Source organism: Xiphophorus maculatus, chromosome 11 (genome assembly GCF_002775205.1).
Source record: "Xiphophorus maculatus strain JP 163 A chromosome 11, X_maculatus-5.0-male, whole genome shotgun sequence".
Lineage (NCBI taxonomy): Eukaryota > Metazoa > Chordata > Actinopteri > Cyprinodontiformes > Poeciliidae > Xiphophorus > Xiphophorus maculatus.
The window spans coordinates 12,950,162-12,968,291 of record NC_036453.1 but is presented as its reverse complement, the minus strand read 5'-3'; the positions used below and the strand labels follow the sequence as shown (position 1 = coordinate 12,968,291).

General features: G+C 37.0%; 2 protein-coding genes across 6 annotated transcripts; both read right to left on the bottom strand.

Annotated features, from left to right (window-relative positions):
* Nucleotides 1–895: 895 nt before the first annotated feature.
* LOC111610020 (cell wall protein DAN4-like) lies at nucleotides 896–6,657 on the bottom strand. Of its 2 annotated transcripts, none has more exons than XM_023341927.1 (4): nucleotides 6,635–6,657; nucleotides 6,295–6,388; nucleotides 4,957–5,412; nucleotides 896–2,268 (listed from the first exon to the last, which is right to left on the bottom strand). In XM_023341927.1, the coding sequence occupies exons 2-4, from the start codon at nucleotides 6,338–6,340 to the stop codon at nucleotides 2,225–2,227; spliced, it is 546 nt and encodes a 181-aa protein (XP_023197695.1). In that variant the 5' UTR covers nucleotides 6,341–6,388; nucleotides 6,635–6,657; the 3' UTR covers nucleotides 896–2,224. The 2 variants fall into 2 exon arrangements, with proteins under 2 accessions (XP_023197695.1, XP_023197696.1); XM_023341928.1 differs by lacking the exon at nucleotides 6,635–6,657 and adding an exon at nucleotides 6,568–6,602.
* Nucleotides 6,658–10,184: 3,527 nt separating this feature from the next.
* LOC111610019 (threonine-rich protein-like) lies at nucleotides 10,185–13,091 on the bottom strand. Of its 4 annotated transcripts, none has more exons than XR_002753460.1 (4): nucleotides 13,075–13,091; nucleotides 12,366–12,449; nucleotides 11,491–11,823; nucleotides 10,185–10,813 (listed from the first exon to the last, which is right to left on the bottom strand). XR_002753460.1 is itself a non-coding variant. In XM_023341924.1 (3 exons), exons 1-3 carry the CDS (start codon nucleotides 12,409–12,411, stop codon nucleotides 10,770–10,772), a joined length of 423 nt encoding a protein of 140 aa, XP_023197692.1. In that variant the 5' UTR covers nucleotides 12,412–12,446; the 3' UTR covers nucleotides 10,185–10,769. The 4 variants fall into 4 exon arrangements, 1 of the variants encoding a protein (XP_023197692.1); XR_002753458.1 differs by lacking the exon at nucleotides 13,075–13,091 and adding an exon at nucleotides 12,714–12,819; XR_002753459.1 differs by lacking the exon at nucleotides 13,075–13,091 and adding an exon at nucleotides 12,714–12,731 and having other exon boundaries at nucleotides 12,366–12,446.
* Nucleotides 13,092–18,130: the final 5,039 nt, after the last annotated feature.

Below are 18,130 nucleotides of genomic sequence, written 5' to 3'. Positions count from 1 at the left end.
GCTTCACTTGTTCAAATTCACTAAAAGAATGCTGTTACTGCTTTCTAGGCAATAAAATTAGTATTTTTTTTATTTTAAAAATGAATTTAATTGTTTGTTTATTTGCTTGTTCTTGTGCATTATTAATGTATAAAAATACATAGGTGGTTAAATAAAAAAATTGCAGAATGTGTAGAATTGTTTTTATTTGATTTAGTCGTCAGAATAACCAAGTACTGAAATAATCGTTAGTTATAGCTCTACTTTTTTTAACTGAATTAATAAATATTTGGTCACTAGAGGGCGCTGTTTAACTGACATCTCCCTATTGCTGCTCGGTGAAACAGACTGAGTTGTAAACTGATTTGTGTCTGCCCCCTGCTGGCCCAGGAGAATAACTACAGATATTTAAAGTGGAGAATTTTAAACCTTTAAGTTCATATAAATCTGGCTGGGTGTAAATACTTTTTTACTTTGTTTTAATGTTACAGTTTGTTTTTGGATTTTTATGTGTAAAGGAGGGATTCTGTTCATTGATTTAATCAATAATAAATTAAATGATGATTGTGAGACTTTACTGTCATAAAGAGAGCATCTTTTGGTTACAAACAAACATCTGGAGCCATAAAGGATATTTCCGTTTGCCTGCAAGTTGGGAGCAAATTAGATCAACTTGATTCAGTTGTTCTGGGTTCTTGATATTGTAGAAATCTGATTTGGACATTGCTTGACGCTGGATCAGCTTTAGTTAAAGCGGCATTTATTAATAAACGCTATAAGTATAAATTCATAAACACAATTTAACTGGATTCTGATTGCTATTTTTTCCCAAATGCAAAACTAAAGAGTTTATTGTCAAACTGCTGTCAATGAAGGTGGAGTGTTTAAAAAAAAAGAATAATCAGCGGACATCTTCACTGGCTTCAGGTGGATGTTTATTCATGTCTTTGTTCCACAGAGAAATAATAAATCAAAAAATATTCTCTAGTTTTTGAAAGCACACAAAAGTATGAGCTGCATTGAGTCACAAAATTAGCAGTTAAGACTTGCATGATAAGTTTGCTTCAAGGTTCTGGGATGGTTCATGATTTGTTAGTTTTCTTTTACAGAAAAGAACAAAACATATCCCAGCTGAAACCGAGCCTCTCTGGTTTGATATTTTTATTTGGTCACTAGCGCTAGCAGTGCAGCTACAACGGATGTTTGAAAATGACTTTGCTTAAGTCTTGTCAGTTGCTGCTTTAACAGATTTGTATTGTTTGTTTTCTGTTGTAGAGAAGAACCGAAAGAAAAAACAAGTAAATCAACAAAAACTGAGTCTCCAATTGCTGATCTTATTAATGTACAGTGAAGCGTTAGCATAGCTAGCGACTGCAGGAAATAAGAAGAGTGATTTACTTGCTTCAGAGGTTGTTTATGATCAGATAAGAGTTTATGCAGAGTATTGGTATTTTAGTAGGAAATTAACAGCATTAGTTTTGTGTAAGATGTAGTTTTACCATTAGCAGTTAGCATCAACCATTATAAGAAAAATTCTTTCAGCAATAATCCATGCTCTTTCTTTATTTGGTGTCAGGTTTGTGAAAAACTGAAGTAAGTAAATAATATGCATGACTGTACAAAACATTTGTTGTGAATTAGCGTTAGCCTCTAGTGGAGCAGATAATGGCTGTGCTGCTTGTTTGGCTGTTTGGGAATATTCAGACATGGAAACATTTGTCTTTACAAAAATTATGAACTGCCAGTTTTTTAAGCCTTTTATTTTTAGATCCAGTCTGTTTTTTTTATATAAAGTATCACATTTTAGTTGTTCTGTTTCTTCTCTTTTTTTAATGGTTCAATTTAAAAAAAAAAAAAAAAAGACAATTATGAGATCATCAGATGAACTTAGATTACAAAAAGTTTTTTTTGTCTTTCACAATAAATGATCATTGTAGGTTCAATATATGTGTTTCATTTTAAAAAAATCACCATTTAATGAGAAATAAACTTTGACCATACATTTTACAACATATTTTAAGTGGGTAAAATAGTTTTCCTTTTATTTTAGAACTAAAATTAAAGAGCACGATGCTTTCTTCTGGTCTGATTATCATGCAGGAAAAGTTTTTCCTCTCAAATCAACTTTTTAGACGAAGCATCTTGTTCTCTTGTTCCAGGTCAGGGTTTCGGGTAACGTTGGAGTAGGAAATTGTTTATTGTGCAATGAGTGGCCACATAAATCATAATTTGAATGGTGTTAGTCTCAGATTTTGTTGGTGTACTTCAGCAGACCGTAGATACCGCTGCCTGAAATGAAGATAACATTGTTTTCATTATTGATCACAGAGGAAAGAACTTTATCTGTTACTCATTGATGTCTTTTTGTGGGATGAATGTGACAACAAAGACCACATTTCAAATACTAGTTCTAATCTAAATACATTATTATACATTTTGACCTCTTATAAGAAATTTCCTTAGAAGTGACTTGGCTCCAGTTGCTAGAATGAAAGACATGAAGGTTTGTTTGTTGCTTAGCGATCAAGCTAGCTTTTTCCTGCAAAATAAGCTAATTGCTGCAGCAACATACACTGCCTGGCCAAAAAAAAAGTCGCCACCAAAAAATGGTCACACTCTCTAATATTTTGTTGGACCGCCTTTAGCTTTGTTTACAGCCCGCATTCGCTGTGGCATTGTTTCAATAAGCTTCTGCAGTGTCACAAGATTTATTTCCATCCAGTGTTGCATTAATCTTTCACCAAGATCTTGTATTGATGATGGGAGAGTCTGACCACTGCGCAAAGCCTTCTCCAGCACATCCCAAAGATTCTGAATGGGGTTAAGGTCTGGACTCTGTGGTGGCCAATCCATGTGTGAAAAAGATGTCTCATGCTCCCTGAACCACTCTTTCACAATGTGAGCCCGATGAATCCTGGCATTGTCATCTTGGAATATGCCCGTTCCATTTGGGAAGACAAAATCCATTGATGGAATAACCTGGTCATTCAGTATATTCAGGATTCAGTATATTCAGGTAGTCAGCTGACCTCATTCTTTGGGCACACAATGTTGCTGAACCTAGACCTGACCAACTGCAGCAACCCCAGATCATAGCACTGCCCCCACAGGCTTGTACAGTAGGCACTAGGCATGATGGGTGCATCACTTCACCTGCCTCTCTTCTTACCCTGATGCGCCCATCACTCTGGAACAGGGTAAATCTGGACTCATCAGACCACACGACCCTCTTCCATTCCTCCAGAGTCCAATCTTTATGCTCCCTAGCAAACTGAAGTCTTTTTTCTGGTTAGCCTTACTGATTAGAAGTTTTCTTACGGCTACACAGCTGTTCAATCCCAACCCATGGAGTTCCCTTCGCATTGTGCGTGTGGAAATGCTTTAGCGTTCACAATTAAACATACTCCTGAGTTCTGCTGTTGTTTTTCTTCGATTTGATTTGACCAAACATTTAAGTAATCGCCGATCACGATCATTCAGGATTTTTTTCCGACCACATTTCTTCCTGGAAGACGATGGTTCCCCACCATCCTTCCAGTTTTTAATGATGCGTTGGACAGTTCTTAACCCAATTCTAGTAGTTTCTGCAATCTCCTTAGATGTTTTCTCTGCTTGATGCATGCCAATGATTTGACCCTTCTTAAACAGTCTGACTAACGTCTTTTCCACGACCACAGGATGTGTCTTTTGCCATGGTTGTTTAAGAAATGAGGAGTTACTCATTGCATCAGCTGGGGTTAAATAACTTGTTGCCAGCTGAAAGATAATCGCCTATGCAGTACTTATCCAATAGGAGGCTTGTACCTATTTGCTTAGTTAAATCCAGGTGGCGACTTTTTTTTTGGCCAGGCAGTGTATTTCCTGAGACTGAGTTAATAGATAGTCAAATATGTGCTGCAAATCTTTTATTTTTGCAGGATTCCTTTGTTTTTAAGAATGAGGCAGCCATATTGGGTTTTAAGGCCAAGGAGCTACGTTTCTAGTCCCAGAAGCAGCAGCGACTGATCCCCTAACAGTTTACTTCAGTTTTCTTCTTGTTCAATTCAATTCAGTGTGTTCATATTCACAACAAATGTTGTCTCCAGGACCCCCTCAAAAAATAATCATGCTACAGTAGTAGGTACATTTCCACTAATGTGCTAATAGCGTAGCAAAGTTTTCAGTTAGCGCCTTAGCGTCTTTGAACTCCAGCTTGTTTAGAATCTAAACCAAATTTTCTGGATAAATTCTAAATCTGTTTTAGTTTATTGTCTGTTTTGTAAACTTGTCGGCTGTTAGGAAATCTTCAGGTAGTTGGACTTCTTGTCCATGCTTTTATTTTGAAGGGAGCGAAGACTTATGCAGTAATTCCGTTTTGTTTCCTCAAGTTCTCTTTCTTTTCTTTATTCAAGAAACTTTGAGCACATATACAACAAACAAAGTTAGCAATGTTGACCAACTACAGAACTGAACCTGAGTGAAAGGTTGTTCCAGAGAATCGCTTCCTGAAGAGGAAACAAGTCGCTGCGTAATGACAGATTTGTTAAGAGTGCTACACAATGTGGTAGACATGTTGTTTCACTGACACATGGTCGACATCAAATTAGCTCTTCAGTGCTTTAGCATTAGCTTGTGCTCAGTGCCATGTTGGTTTAGCGTTTCAGTGGAACTAATATTTAAGACTAGAGCTTTAGCGCTATCGCTGCTAACATTTTAGCAACATTGTCCACCACTGGTTTTCTAGTTGTTACTTTTCTCTGGCTTCTCTTGCTCTGCATCAACATCTTTAGATTTAAATTCGGGTGTTGCTTTTATTGTGTCATTGTCGCCCTGAGGTAGACCGGTGGCCCGTCCAGGCTGCACCCGCCTCTTCCCTACTGACCACAGACAGACACCATCGACCTCAGTCTCACAGGAATAAAGTGCATAAAAGATCACCCACATCAACTGGCCAGTATTTTTCTTGTTGACAATATGTTATTTATTTACTACACTCACCCAATAAGCCCGCTCCAGCAATTGTTCCTATGGTGATGCCAGCTATCTCTCCTCCTGAGAGTCCTGGAGGTTTGGGGCTGGGTCCACCAGTTGGCGTTACAGTGGGTCCACCAGTTGAAGCGCTAGTCTGTCCACCAGTTGAGGCTGAATGGGGTTCGGTTGGTGCTGTAGAGTGTGTAGTGGCTGTAGTAGCAGTGGTAGCTGTAGTGGGTGTACTAGCTGTTGTGGGTGTATTAGCTGTGGTGGGTGTAGTAGTTGTAGTGGGTGTAGTGGGTGTACTAGCTGTGGTGGGTGTACTAGCTGTTGTGGGTGTACTAGCTGTGGTGGGTGTAGTAGTTGTAGTGGGTGTAGTGGGTGTACTAGCTGTGGTGGGTGTAGTAGTTTGTGTTCCTTGAGCCGACGTTGACCCAGTTAAAGTTACTGGAGCCTCAGTGGTCGTCGCTCGGCACAGGATTACTGCATCAGTTTAATCAAGAAATGGAAAATCAAGTTTATTAGTTCAGAATGCTTCAACGACGAGGCCGTTCAAAGTGCTTCAACATGATAAAAACATAAACGAACCAGTGTGAAACAAGCAACAGGCTTTACATTTTGTCAAATGTCACCATCAGAATCGTCAAGAATAATCAAATACATGAATCAATATTCCAGTTATTAATCAAAGGCAGGTTTTGATTCTTTATTTAAAGGAACTCAGTGTGTGACTTTTTGAAGACGCTTGCAGTATTCAGGATTAACACATCTAAACACTAATGCTGCATCATTAGTCATTTAATCCTGGAAATGTTCTGCAGCTGATAAAAGTCTGACTTTGTAACTGTCTTTAAGTGACTCTGAAGGTTCAAACCCAGATTTCAGCCTGATCTCTGGTTTCTATCTGTAATAACTGAAGCCGTGTGCCGACTCCTGATCGTTCCTCTTTAGCTCCAAAGATAATTACTTCAGTTTTTTGCTTGAGGTTTTAAAACGATGCTTCAGGATTCAATTAAACGTTTAAAACAGGTTTCTGGGTCACAGCAGACTCTTAAACAGAGCTGTTAAAACGTTAACAGCTCATTTTATTGGCCGCATTGTCTCCCTGTAAATTCCTCTGCTTCCTTTTCCTTCAGATTTAAATAATCATCAACAGAGTGAATCACAAGATCGGCTGATAAATCGAAGAATCATTGCTTTAAAAAAAACTCAACTTGAAGGTTTTGAAACATTTTAAATAAAGATTATATTGAAATATTTTTATCAGACCATGCTACTGTTTCCTTTCAGGTTCAAATTTAAACGCTTCAAAGTTATAATATGACATTATTTATAGATATTATTGAATTTTCAGTCTTTTTTTACCTGTACTCAGGAGGCAAAGTGCCGCTACACACAGATTATTCTTCATCGTTTTGGAGAAACTGAGACTCAAAACCAGGAATGTCCGAGTTTAGTCCTGAAAGAGAAAAACACCAAAACATGAATGTAAGAAACCAGTTCATTTACAGACATTTTCCCACTAAACATCAATTGGAAATGATAAATCTGTTTTTTTAAAAGAGAAAATAAAGATGAATTCTCAGCTGTTCTCAGGTGATTAATCAGAACTATGAAGGTATAATAATAATAAATTACCAGAGAAAAACCTGAAAAATGCAGAAACTAATTACAGAAAGTGATTTTGGAGAGGAGAGCTGCTCACCTGAGGGGATGTGCTTATTTCCAGTAACACCAGTAGATATTCAGCTTATATGAGTTTTTTTTTTTATCACCTTCCCATGAAGGCGGAGCATTTCTACTGTAAAACCTCATCACAGTGTGGACCACATTTCATCTATTTCACACCTATTTCCTGAAAATTAAACACTGTTGTTTGCTTTTTAACGTAATGATCACAGTATTTACTGATCAAATGTTATGAATCACTAATAAAACAGCTGGTGCAGAAAGTCTCAGTTGTTCTGTCTGCTAAGCAGAAATGGATTTAATAAAGTTAATCAATAATCTTTGCTCTGTGAGGGAAGTGTGGACGCTGTCCCTTTGTTTATGATTTCCCTTTCTTCCTCTTAGTTCATGAAGATGACATTTGTGTTCATCTGCCGAAAACGGTTGAATAAATGCTGCCACCAAACCCTGATAAGGACGCAAGTCTTAGATTACATCAGATTAATCCTGATAATCCACCATTAGGATAATTTACCAGCGAGAAACTCCAAAAATCTTTGCTGCTGTGAACTGAGCTTTGTTTCAAAATCTTATAAATTGCTTGTGAAACTTGTTTCCTTCCACTGAACTTTCCATTAGAGAGCTGTAGGTCAGAACTAAAACCCAGTGGACGGACAGGCAGAGGCCAGAACCGAACATGTCTGTAAAAATTTCATGTCATTTTTTTCTAATTTTCCAAGAAACTGAATATCAGGTTTTCATTCGCTGTAAGTCAGAACTATGAAAATGAACAGAACTAAACCGTTACGCTGAACAACGAATTTAGACAAGTTTCTCTTTTTGAACCAAATGACAGAAAAAAAACTTTTCACTGGTCCATGATTATTGAGATGCAATAGCCGCCATTTGTGAAGATACAGTCAAAAATTAACAGCATTAATTTGGATTATTTAGCCTGTCATAAGAAAAATCAGAAATGTTACAACTTAAACTAAATACTTAAAATTTTAGATTCAATCTAAATATTGAAATATTTATTTTTAAATAAAACTATTGTTCACCGCTGAAATTTCTTTCAGCTATCCCACCATAAAAAAAATCGCAAACAATAAAACACAAACCAAATACTTAAAAATATTTAGTTTGTAAGTAAATATTGAAATATTTAGCTTCAAAGTAAATATTTAGTTAGCAACCTAAATATTTAGTTCAGAGTTAAATATTTAGCTCTGAGCTAAATGTAAATACTTCAATATTTAGTTTCAGACCAAAAATATTCAGTTTAGAGCTACATCTGAATTGGACCTGCTTGCTCCTAGAACTGACCTTTCACCCCATGATGTCACTAGTGGTGACACATGTTGGCTGTGTAGTTTTCCATAGATGTGTAGCTACCCTGCCTCATTAAGCTATAAAATATGGACAAATCTACTCATTCATTACCTGCGTCTGAACTTTGACCTGTTCTGATATTGCGGCCAATGTCAGTAGATGATCAATAGAAGGAAGGAGAATGGTTATTTTTACATTTATATGTAATAACGTGAACAAACTACAGCCTGTTCCCATTTAAAGCACATCCCAGGTGGTTAAAACTCACCCTAAACGTTCAAAAACACAGTAGATTCAACACGTTGATTATTTTTAAAGGAAAGACGAATTTAAAATGTCATAAAACAAAACACACCCCCTGATTCAAAGCCTTCACAGCCGGCCTCAGTGTTCACTTTCTATATGACTTTATCCGTCTCTTCCATCGTTGTGGGAGAATTTTGGTCCATTTTTCGTTCCAGTATTTACCCAGTTTGGGCCTAGATTAACGTTTCACGCTGAACTTTCTGGTTTTTATTGCTGACAAGACAGAAGTTATTGTTTTTGGACCAGAACCTCTGAAAAAGACCCTCTGTAGCCTATGATAATAAAGAATAAACAGGTTTCTAGAATTTACAGGAAGTCCAGAAGGCTAAAAGCCTTCAGCTGATCCAAAACGCTGCCGTTCTGATTGAAATTAAAAACAGAGATTATATTTCTCCTCTATTTTATCTTCCATTGTTAAATCTAGATTGTAATTTAAGATTCTCCCTTAATAATCCAGCTCTATCATCCATTAGAGATGTAACTGGTCCAGATGTTTCTACCATGTCAACAAGGCATTCTTTTACATCTAACTAGCATCTTAAAGCTCAAATAACACCTGAACTTTGACCCTAAAATCCAAAAGGAACTTTCCAGTTATTTTAGAGTTAGAGTATTTTATTTAAAGTATTGCATACTTAGTTTATTGTTAAGATGGTAAAATACTATTTTTTTTTTCACCATGAATCATCATTTGACGATTTTGGCGTATGTTCTCTCAGAGAAGAGAACACCTTTGGTGAAAGTTTTTGCCACTTTGGGTTTGATTTCCTGCAAAAATGCAAGCAGTAAGCTGAAGTTTTGAGTCAAAATTTCTGAGGCATTTTAAGTGAGCCGCAAAAAACTTTCTGAAATGTAATAAATTATCAGATTAAATTGGGCGACCAACTTAAGTCAATGCAGACCTCCCTTTAAAGAGTATAAAAACATAGCACTGCTTATGAAACTAAACTGTCAGGTCATCTTTTGAAGAATCTGATTAACTCTATAGAGTTAAATCTGACCTCATTCAGTAAGAACAGTGTTGGTTAAAACATTGCTAGCTGATGTTCTAACTAACATTAACTTACTCCATCTAGTGTGCTCATATGTAAACTAAAATAATGAAATGTAAATGTGAGCTAAAGTGCTAACATTATGCTGTTGGTATCTATAGCATGTTCACAACAAGAGACATTTTCCTTCTAGTATAGTAGCATTTGTTTGTAAGCTAAAATTAGCTAATAAGATCTTGCTGGCTGAAAATGCTAGCACTAACGTGTTGGCCATAAAAATAAAAAGTGTGAAAAAAACTTTAAAGCTTACTACCAATTTTATCTTTTAGGTTAAATTTAGCTTACTGGTAATGTAAAATGTTAGCATCAACATTTGGGCTATCATCAGCAGGTTGATAAACACTGCTTTACTCTGTCTAGTACAATATAGCTGAAAAGCTAATTGTAACTAAAAGGCTAACACTAGCATGTTAGCAAATCATGACTTACTTCAGAATGGAAATAACAATATAGAATCTAAAACTAACTAATGCTAGCATGCTTTTACTAGCATGTTGACTATCACTAGCATGTTTGCTAACACTAAGTTGCTCCATTCAGTATGCTAACTTTTGCTATGAGGGAAAATGAGGTAAAAACCTAACATTAGCATGAAATCTATCACTAGCATGTAGACAACATTCACTTCCTCCATTTAGTTTAATGATGAATAATTATAATTTAATAAACAGCTAATGCTAGCTAAAATGCTTTCAACAGTATATTGAAATTCTAATTGAATTCAAAAGTGCTTTATTGATCCCAAAGGGAAATTAAATTAACTGACATTAGCATATTTGCTAACATTAAATTACTCCATTCTTTTGCATTTGAGGTGAAATGAGATGAAAAGCTAACACTAGCATGAAGATTTCAGGCAGGAAGCAAAAGGAAGACAAAGGAAAAAGTTTAATTGTCTGATTTTCTTTATTTATTATATGAAAATAAACCAACTTTATGTTCTGAAATATATATAAAGCCTCAGCAGTGAAGCCCTGTCTGGATGGTTGTAAAGGTTTGTAACATTTTTATTTCCAGATGACAAAAGAAACTAAAACCGTTTTTTATTAAAGCTGAAGGAGTGAAAGAGAGCAAGTCTCTAATGAGGATGTAAATCCACCAAGATGGCTATTCATCACACTAAATGTTATAAATTATTCATAATCTTAATTACAGTTTTTCACATATTTTCATAAATGACAACAAAACTTTCTGGTCGACACATTTATGCCGTTCACTGCAGACAGAAACCGATAAATATGCAGAGAATTTGCTGTTACGTTAAAATCATCATCAAAATTACCGTCTGACTTAAAGAAATGCAGTCAAGAAACTATAATGGATTTACTCCTGGTGGGCCATGAAGCTTTCACTGACGGTTTTATTCAGATCCTTTGAGAAAAGCCCGCCTCCTCCCCGTCCCGCTAACCGGATCGGATCATAGGAAACGTTGCAGCGTGCGATGTTTCAACATTTAAGTCTTTGATGGGGGGGGAATTGTTCTCAGATTTTTTTAGTGTATTTCAGCAGACCGTAGACGCCGCCGCCTGGAAATAAAGGAAAATACTTTATCACCCCAACAGAACAGAAAAGAATAGAAAAAACTCAGAACTTTTTACATTAGTCTCAGAAAATTTCTAGAGAAACTTGAACATTTCTAAGTTTAAGGAGTCAAAAATGTGCTACAAAAAAAACTTTTAGATTAATCTCAGAGACATTATTTTTAAAAACGCTTGAAAATTTCTGAGATTTTCTGCCGTAAATGTACTCCTCTGTTTTGTCCCCTGATTTAACCCTGATACGCCGTTCTACAGGCCTCTGAAATGAAAAAAACTGATTATAAAGAGCCTGTTTGACAGCATGAAGTAGGCTAAAAGTCACTTACATCTATCAGCAGGAAGGATTGCAGAACCATTTCTAAAGCTTTGGACGCCATGATTTCCCAATGGACGTTTCAGTAATATTCTATCTTACTAAATGACTTTACAGTTTCTAACTTGGATTTAATTTTGAACTTTTTGTCCAGATAAAGATTAGTTTCTCTTTCTCTAAATAAATTTGGTTTGAGTTACTATATGAACAGCAGCATTTGCATTTATTCAAAGACCTGGAGACCAGTAAAGCAGAGGAAACCGCTCTCCTTCCTGGTTAATGGTTGACAGACTGTTTGTGGTGGAAACTGCGGCGTTGCATAACAGTTTGTGTGTTTGTCCATTATGCTCACCCAGTAAGCCCGCCCCGGCGATGGTACCGATGGTGATGCCGGCTATCGCCCCTCCGGACAGCCCTGGCGAGGCCGGTCCCGACGAGGGGAGGATTGTGGTTGAGTTTAGGCTGGCTGTGGCTGGTGAACCAGTTTCACCAGTTTGGTCGACTGTGGCTGGTGAACCAGTTTCACCAGTTTGGTCGACTGTGGCTGGTGAACCAGTTGGGGTTGAGGTTGGTGAAGTTGGTGGACTAGCTGAAGTTTCAGTACTAATGTCTGTGGTGCTTTTTGGTATTGGTGTTGTTGGTGGTTCTGGTGTAGTAGGTGTCTCCGTTGTCCCACACAGATTTACTGTATCAGAAAGAAAACACGTAAAGCTAAATCCTGAAAATCCTCCTCGTTACAAAATAGTATTAATATTTAATTTTCTCCAAACTAAACCGTTAAGGTGTAAATCACCATTCTGGTGATAAGAAAAGAGCCGTGACCAACCCTTTACCTAAACAGTTTCTACATCATTTATCATTTATCAATCATCACCTTTGGCCACATCGCAGAAACGCTCCGACGTGACCTCATTTACGCTTCAACCAACTCATAAATTCAAATAAATGCTGAAATATTTGTGTCTGGCGTTCAATACCAGATATTTCCTCATTTTCTTCTCAATTTATTGCTTCCAGGTTTACTTGAACTTTGACGTTCGTTTTTTGTTGTTGGACAGACATAACAAACAATTTCACAATGAAACATCGTTCCTTGGCTACCAGAACACCAAAAAAACGAGAAAAACTGTACATGTGATTATAAATACACATAGATACATAAATGAACAATATTCTTGAAACCACCTTCTGCTAAATGTGAAAATAAAAAGTTTTAGTCCTTTTTACCTGTGGCGAGGAGGCAAAGAGACGCTACAAGAAAATTTCTGAGCATTTTTCCAGAGTTGTTTTATTTTCTGCTTTTTGCTGCTGCTGGAAAAACAGAATTATAAACATAAAAGAATGGATTAATATTCATACAGATCATTTATTAAACATTTACAACCACAACAACAAAAAAACTAACAATATTTGTGGTTCAAAATGTTTTTGCCTAAAAAACAAATTTTAATACGTTTCAGATAAAAATGATCACAACTTCAGCAAATATTTGACCAAAAATCAACAATGTTGACTTGAAATGTAAAAATCTTTTTCTTTGAAGTTAAACCCGGGGAGGAGATGTGAGCTACTCACCAGAGAGGCTGTCTGTGACGACTGTCTTCCCTTGTGGAGGATATTTATCTTTTAATGACCCTGTTATCATTTTTAGCCCTCCCATCTGTGAGTCTAACCTCACACGTCGCTCATAATGTTTATATCCTTTTATTTGGTTATTATGGTATGTAAATAAAACGTCTGCTGAGCATAGGTGGGGAAACGCAGGTAACGTCTGGGTGAGTCAATAAAAATGTAACATTTTATTGGTTTAAACAACAATCTTTATCTCTTCTGCTTAAACAAAACCAATCATTTATGCTTCCTGCTGCTTGGAGAGACGGTTTTCCATCTAAAATAAAAGATGCAACTGCATATTTTTTCACTAATTTGTACTCACCGCCTCGTTTCTTCAGCCTTGTTTGAGCTGTCGGCTGAAAACAGTGAAAACTAAGGCAACAGGCTGATAAAGCCTGGTTAGTTTGCTCTGTTTGCTCAGCTTGCTGTCCAGCAGACTGTATCTGAAAACACTCAGTCGCCATAGCACAGCAGCATCTCGTTTACATGCTGCTCTGTGAAAAACGTCTTAACACCAGTTTTATTTCCACCCTGGTTACCAACCTGCCACAGAAACAGTTTCTGCCAATTCACAGAAATTTGCCCAAGACTTATTGATGTCTGAGAATAAACATCACACAACCAAATCCAAAAGGTTGCAAAAGTAAATCTTGACAAACAATTTCCATATTGAAAATCTGCTTGGGGCCCCAATAAGGCTTGGGCCGGCCCTGGCTGAGGTTACTTGTTGATTAAAAGTTAATATTTTCACCCTGTTTGGCACAACGTGTGTTGACTACAGAACAATGAATCTGAGTTTTCACCGCTGTATTCCTAAAGGGCAGAGTGTGTACCCAGCATTATTGCAGTCTCTGTTTGTCTAATGATTAATTTTGATCGATTTGAACCTAGTAGTCAGAACAATTAGCTATTCTGTTCGAAATGACCAGCTTCAAGTTTCTACCTTTCTGATGGATTGTTTGCTAACAGCTACATTTATTTTGCCCTTCACCTTTAGCCACATTAAATTTGCAAAACAAATTGTAGTAAAAATAGGCATTTAGTCAACTTAACTTTGAGCTAAGTTTGATTAACTTGACATTAGCATTTGACATTAGCAAGCTAGCAGTACCCCAAGTCTGACCAGCTGCCTCTCTGTGTGGTGTGGAGGCTGCAGGGGCCCCCCTTCCCTCCATTCAGACATTTCATCCCAGCGCTGCGTGTCCCGAGGCCGAAACATCGTCAGTGACCCCTCACACCCCCACCATGGACTGTTCTCCCTGCTGCCCTCTGGAAAGAGGTTCTGCAGCATCCGGTGCAGGTCCACCAGGTTCCGAAACAGCTTTTTCCCACTTGCCATCAGACTGCTGAACTCTTAACTGGACTGCACTCAAAATCTGGTCTCCACTTCATACCTTGCACATGTACATAGCTAAGTAACTTCTATTTTACTGTCAGTCCTGCACTTTATATTTTATATTTATATTTATATTCATATTTATACTGTATTTTATTTTATTCTGGAGTAACCTCACAACATTGGAAGCTCAAAACATTGTCCTGAGCCGTATGCAACAAAATTTCGTTCTGTATACACCCTGTGCATGCAAAATGACAATAAAGTCAGTCTAAGTCTAAGTTATCATTACTCAGCCAACAGTTAGCTCCTGTTAGAATCGGCTGTTAGCCAGGTTAGCTTTGATGCTAGTTATCTGAGTTTGCTTTTAACTGTATAAACTTTAATCAAAATTAGCAGTTCACTGTAAGCTAACATTAATAAAAACACTTTATCAACTTTACCAAGATCTGCTGTTGTTGTATCAACCTGCCAGACCCCTCAGGTCTTCTGGTTATGGTTCTGGTTCTGCTCTGCATCACCAGAACCAGAACCAGAAATGATCAGAAGCAGCATTCAGCTTCTATGCACCACAAATCTGGCACAAACTTCCAGAAAACTGTAAAACAGCCGAAACAATGACTTCCTTTAAATTGCGACTAAAAACCCACCTGGGTAGAGTTTATTGGACACATAATCAATTACGAATTAATGATGGCATTTGACTTAATGTAATGTTTTGATTGTTGATTCTATGTTGCACGATTTTGTGTTTTTAGTGTTTGTGATGACGTAAAGCACTTTGAAATGCCTTGTTGCTGAAATGTGCTATACAAACGAAATTTGATTTGATTTTGATTTCACTTTAGCCAATGTGCTCAATCAGCGGTTATTTGCTGTAGCCAGTAAGTTAGCTTCAGCAATGCTGCCTGTTAGCTAAGTTGATCTCAAGACACATTGGTCTAAATCTAACTCTGACTAGCTGATTTATCTTCAACTGCACTCATTTTGAAGCCAAGTTAACTGAAAACTTCCAACTTTGTGAATTTCAGTTACAGCCAACCGAGATTTAAACGCCAACACCGGATTTATTTTCACCCATGATAAAAATGTGACCTAGTTACTCTGTTGAATTATGGTTTGGGCCGCTGGAGAAAATCATTTATCATACATGTGTGAGAATAAAACTGACAAACTGTAGCAAATGACCTTTAATAATCACTCAGCAAGAGACAGTGGTAATAAAAAAGAGGAATAATTCTTTATAAACTCTGAGAAAAATATTCAGTTTCAGAGAATTCAACTCTCTCAAGAGATTTTATTACCAGCAGAAATGTTGTAGAGAAGTCAGTGAATGAAAACAAAATGTTCAGTTTGAGTAAAGTCACCCAGTCAAAAATAGACAAACAATCATTTGGATTATTTAACCTGTCAAAATGGGGGTTAATGTTTCAAAGCCATATTTTTACCATATTATTCATTCATTTATAAATATCACTGTTCCAAGCAAAATATGTAGGTTGCCAGTGAAATATTTAACATGCTAAATAAATATTTAGTTTAAAGCAAAATATTTACCTAACCAACTAAATATTTAACTTGTTAAATACATATTTAATGAACCCCCATTTTGACAGGTGAAATAACCCAAATTATTGTTGCTAATCTTTGACTGGGTAACTTTACAAATGGCACCCCATACTGAATGTAATATTTAGTTAGCAAGCTAAATATTAAGTAGACCAGCTAAATATTTAGCTTCAATCTAAATATTTAGTTTGCACTAAATACTTATATTACAAACTAAATATTTAGTTTTTAGCTAAATATGTAGTTGGTAAACATTCTGCTTTCTTATTAGTTAGCAAGCTAACTATTTATCATGGTGAGAATATGACTGTTATTTTACAAACAGCTTCCCATACTCCCAGAAGCAGCATTGTGACCAAGAAGTTCTTGAAGTGCCACAGAAAGGCCAGAATTTGCTAAATATATTTATTTTGTTAGTTTTCATGAAATCCACCAGTGAATAACTGTGTGTTGCATGTCAATCATACAGGTGTGTAAGGACACGACCTTGGCTCTTGGAAAGCCGAATGAATCATTTCCTTACAGGAAGCTAAATATACGTGTAAAGGTTAATTGACTGGAATAATCTACAGCAGTGTCAAAGGTCACCGTTTCCTAATCAAGTCAGGGTGTCCAACGGTAGTCCTCCAGAGCTGCCATCCTGAAACCCGTCTAAAACACATCTGAATCCAATAAATCTACCAGCCCTTCTCTTAAATCATTTGTTTGGCAGTATGTTGCGTTTCCAATTGGAACACAAAATGGTGACAGAGTGAAAAGCACTGCATTGAGGCAGAAAGCGTTGGTGTAACTGCAGCTGTTGGACGTCTAGAGCTGCATCACAATCACAGTGCATGCTAGGTGCTAACGGGCGAAGAGCTAAAAAAGAGAAAGCTTTAGGTATGGCTCCTGCTTCTGTTTCAGTGGATGGCCTAACTTTTAGGGGAACAGGAAATGAAGAAGTGTGAGAGATAAGGTGGTAACCACCAGAAGTGCGAGGCAGGGTGGGGCTGAAACAATGTGAAACAGTAAACTGGCCAGCTGTTTATCTTGCTGGGTGATAACAGGCTTTGTCCTGTTCCACAGCTTATCAAACTAAATTTGTTAAAACTTAGCAATATATGATATGTAATCATTTTTGTTATTTGTGGATTAGTTATGGTGTAACCAATTCCCAAATCAACTTTATCAAACTATATCAATTCAGGGTTTATTCTTTTACGTTTCTGTGCAAATTTTGATATTTTTCTGTAGATTTGTTTAGTTGGGTCAGATATTTTGCCTGAAACCATCGAGGGATACTGCAGCTGAATTTTCCTATTGGTTACAGCGGTACATCCCTGGGTTTGGGCACTAGATTCGTCTTTGAGGAAAAAACAATAGCTAAACATAGTGACAAAGTGGATGAACTGTTCCTGACCACAGCTCTGCTGAACCCTGCACTTAGCCACGCCCCCTGTGCCTCCTGACTCCGCCCACTTTTGAATTTTTCCAAATTTGTCTGGCTGGGTTTTGCTTTTACAAGGGGGTTAGCTACAGCTTAGCATCAAAATTAGACAAATAATGTAGTAATAATTTATTTTTGAGTTTCTGTATTTTACTACGTTTGCATTTTTTGTGTGTTTAGTCTGTTCATTAATGACTATTTTCTGTGTTCCTGATTTATTCATTAACTTGTTCTCAGTTGGTCATAGAGCCTCTGTTGTTGCCACCAGCCTGGTTTAATGGTTTCCCATATTCACTGAATTAATTAACTAACATGCTTCTCACTGTCAACACTGTTTTTTGATTCTCTTTTGTTCTTTACATCAAACAACTCATAACCTTTTTTCTATTTGTGTCAGTCAGACCAGAATGGTCATAAAACGACTTTCTCGATCACAAAACCTGGCCTCTGACAGAGACTTTATTCACTCAGCATTGCCTGTAATTAAACCATGACATCCTTCAAGTGGCCTGAATGACATGAGCAGGAAAGTGGGAGTGGCAGGGTGGTGATGTGGGAGTCTCACATGGAAAAACTGATGCCATCATTGAGGTTTACAGGTTTATTTATAGTCGTAAATTGGTGCCATGTAGAGTTAAACTCTGGCATCTTCCCAAACATCAAGGAAAACATCTCAACTTCCTGTAAACCTGTAAGTCGGCAAATAAGACCTTCTTTTTGTCAAGCTGGCATTTGAGTATTAGTCTTAAAATAACTGGATTCAGACGGTTCCCAAGGTGTGTGCTCCTTTAAAGTCAATAAAACCACTCCGTTTGGCCTTGGTTAAAAGACAAACAGACCATAATGAGATAGAGAAACTGATTATCTGTTTATTCACTCTGTCCACACCTAAAGAACTTCTTTATTTTGTGTCTCTGACCGAAGCTACATCTGAGTTTTTGGTCAGAAAAACAGATTTTATAAATGGACATGCAGAGTGATATAATCAGGATAACTGGTAGTTAGGTCATCTTGTTTATCAGGTTTCTGTTTATTTTTCCTTTTTCC

Bases quoted from the DNA above. Each gene is read 5' to 3' on its own strand.
- LOC111610020 (XM_023341927.1), bottom strand. From the start codon at position 6,340: ATGAAGAATAATCTGTGTGTAGCGGCACTTTGCCTCCTGAGTACAG. The intron at 5,413-6,294 runs GTAAAAAAAGAC...AAACTGATGCAG, and splicing joins ACTTTGCCTCCTGAGTACAG to TAATCCTGTGCCGAGCGACG. The intron at 2,269-4,956 runs GTGAGTGTAGTA...TCTTCATTTCAG, and splicing joins TGCTGGAGCGGGCTTATTGG to GCAGCGGTATCTACGGTCTG.
- LOC111610019 (XM_023341924.1), bottom strand. From the start codon at position 12,411: ATGCTCAGAAATTTTCTTGTAGCGTCTCTTTGCCTCCTCGCCACAG. The intron at 11,824-12,365 runs GTAAAAAGGACT...TTTCTGATACAG, and splicing joins TCTTTGCCTCCTCGCCACAG to TAAATCTGTGTGGGACAACG. The intron at 10,814-11,490 runs GTGAGCATAATG...CTTTATTTCCAG, and splicing joins CGCCGGGGCGGGCTTACTGG to GCGGCGGCGTCTACGGTCTG.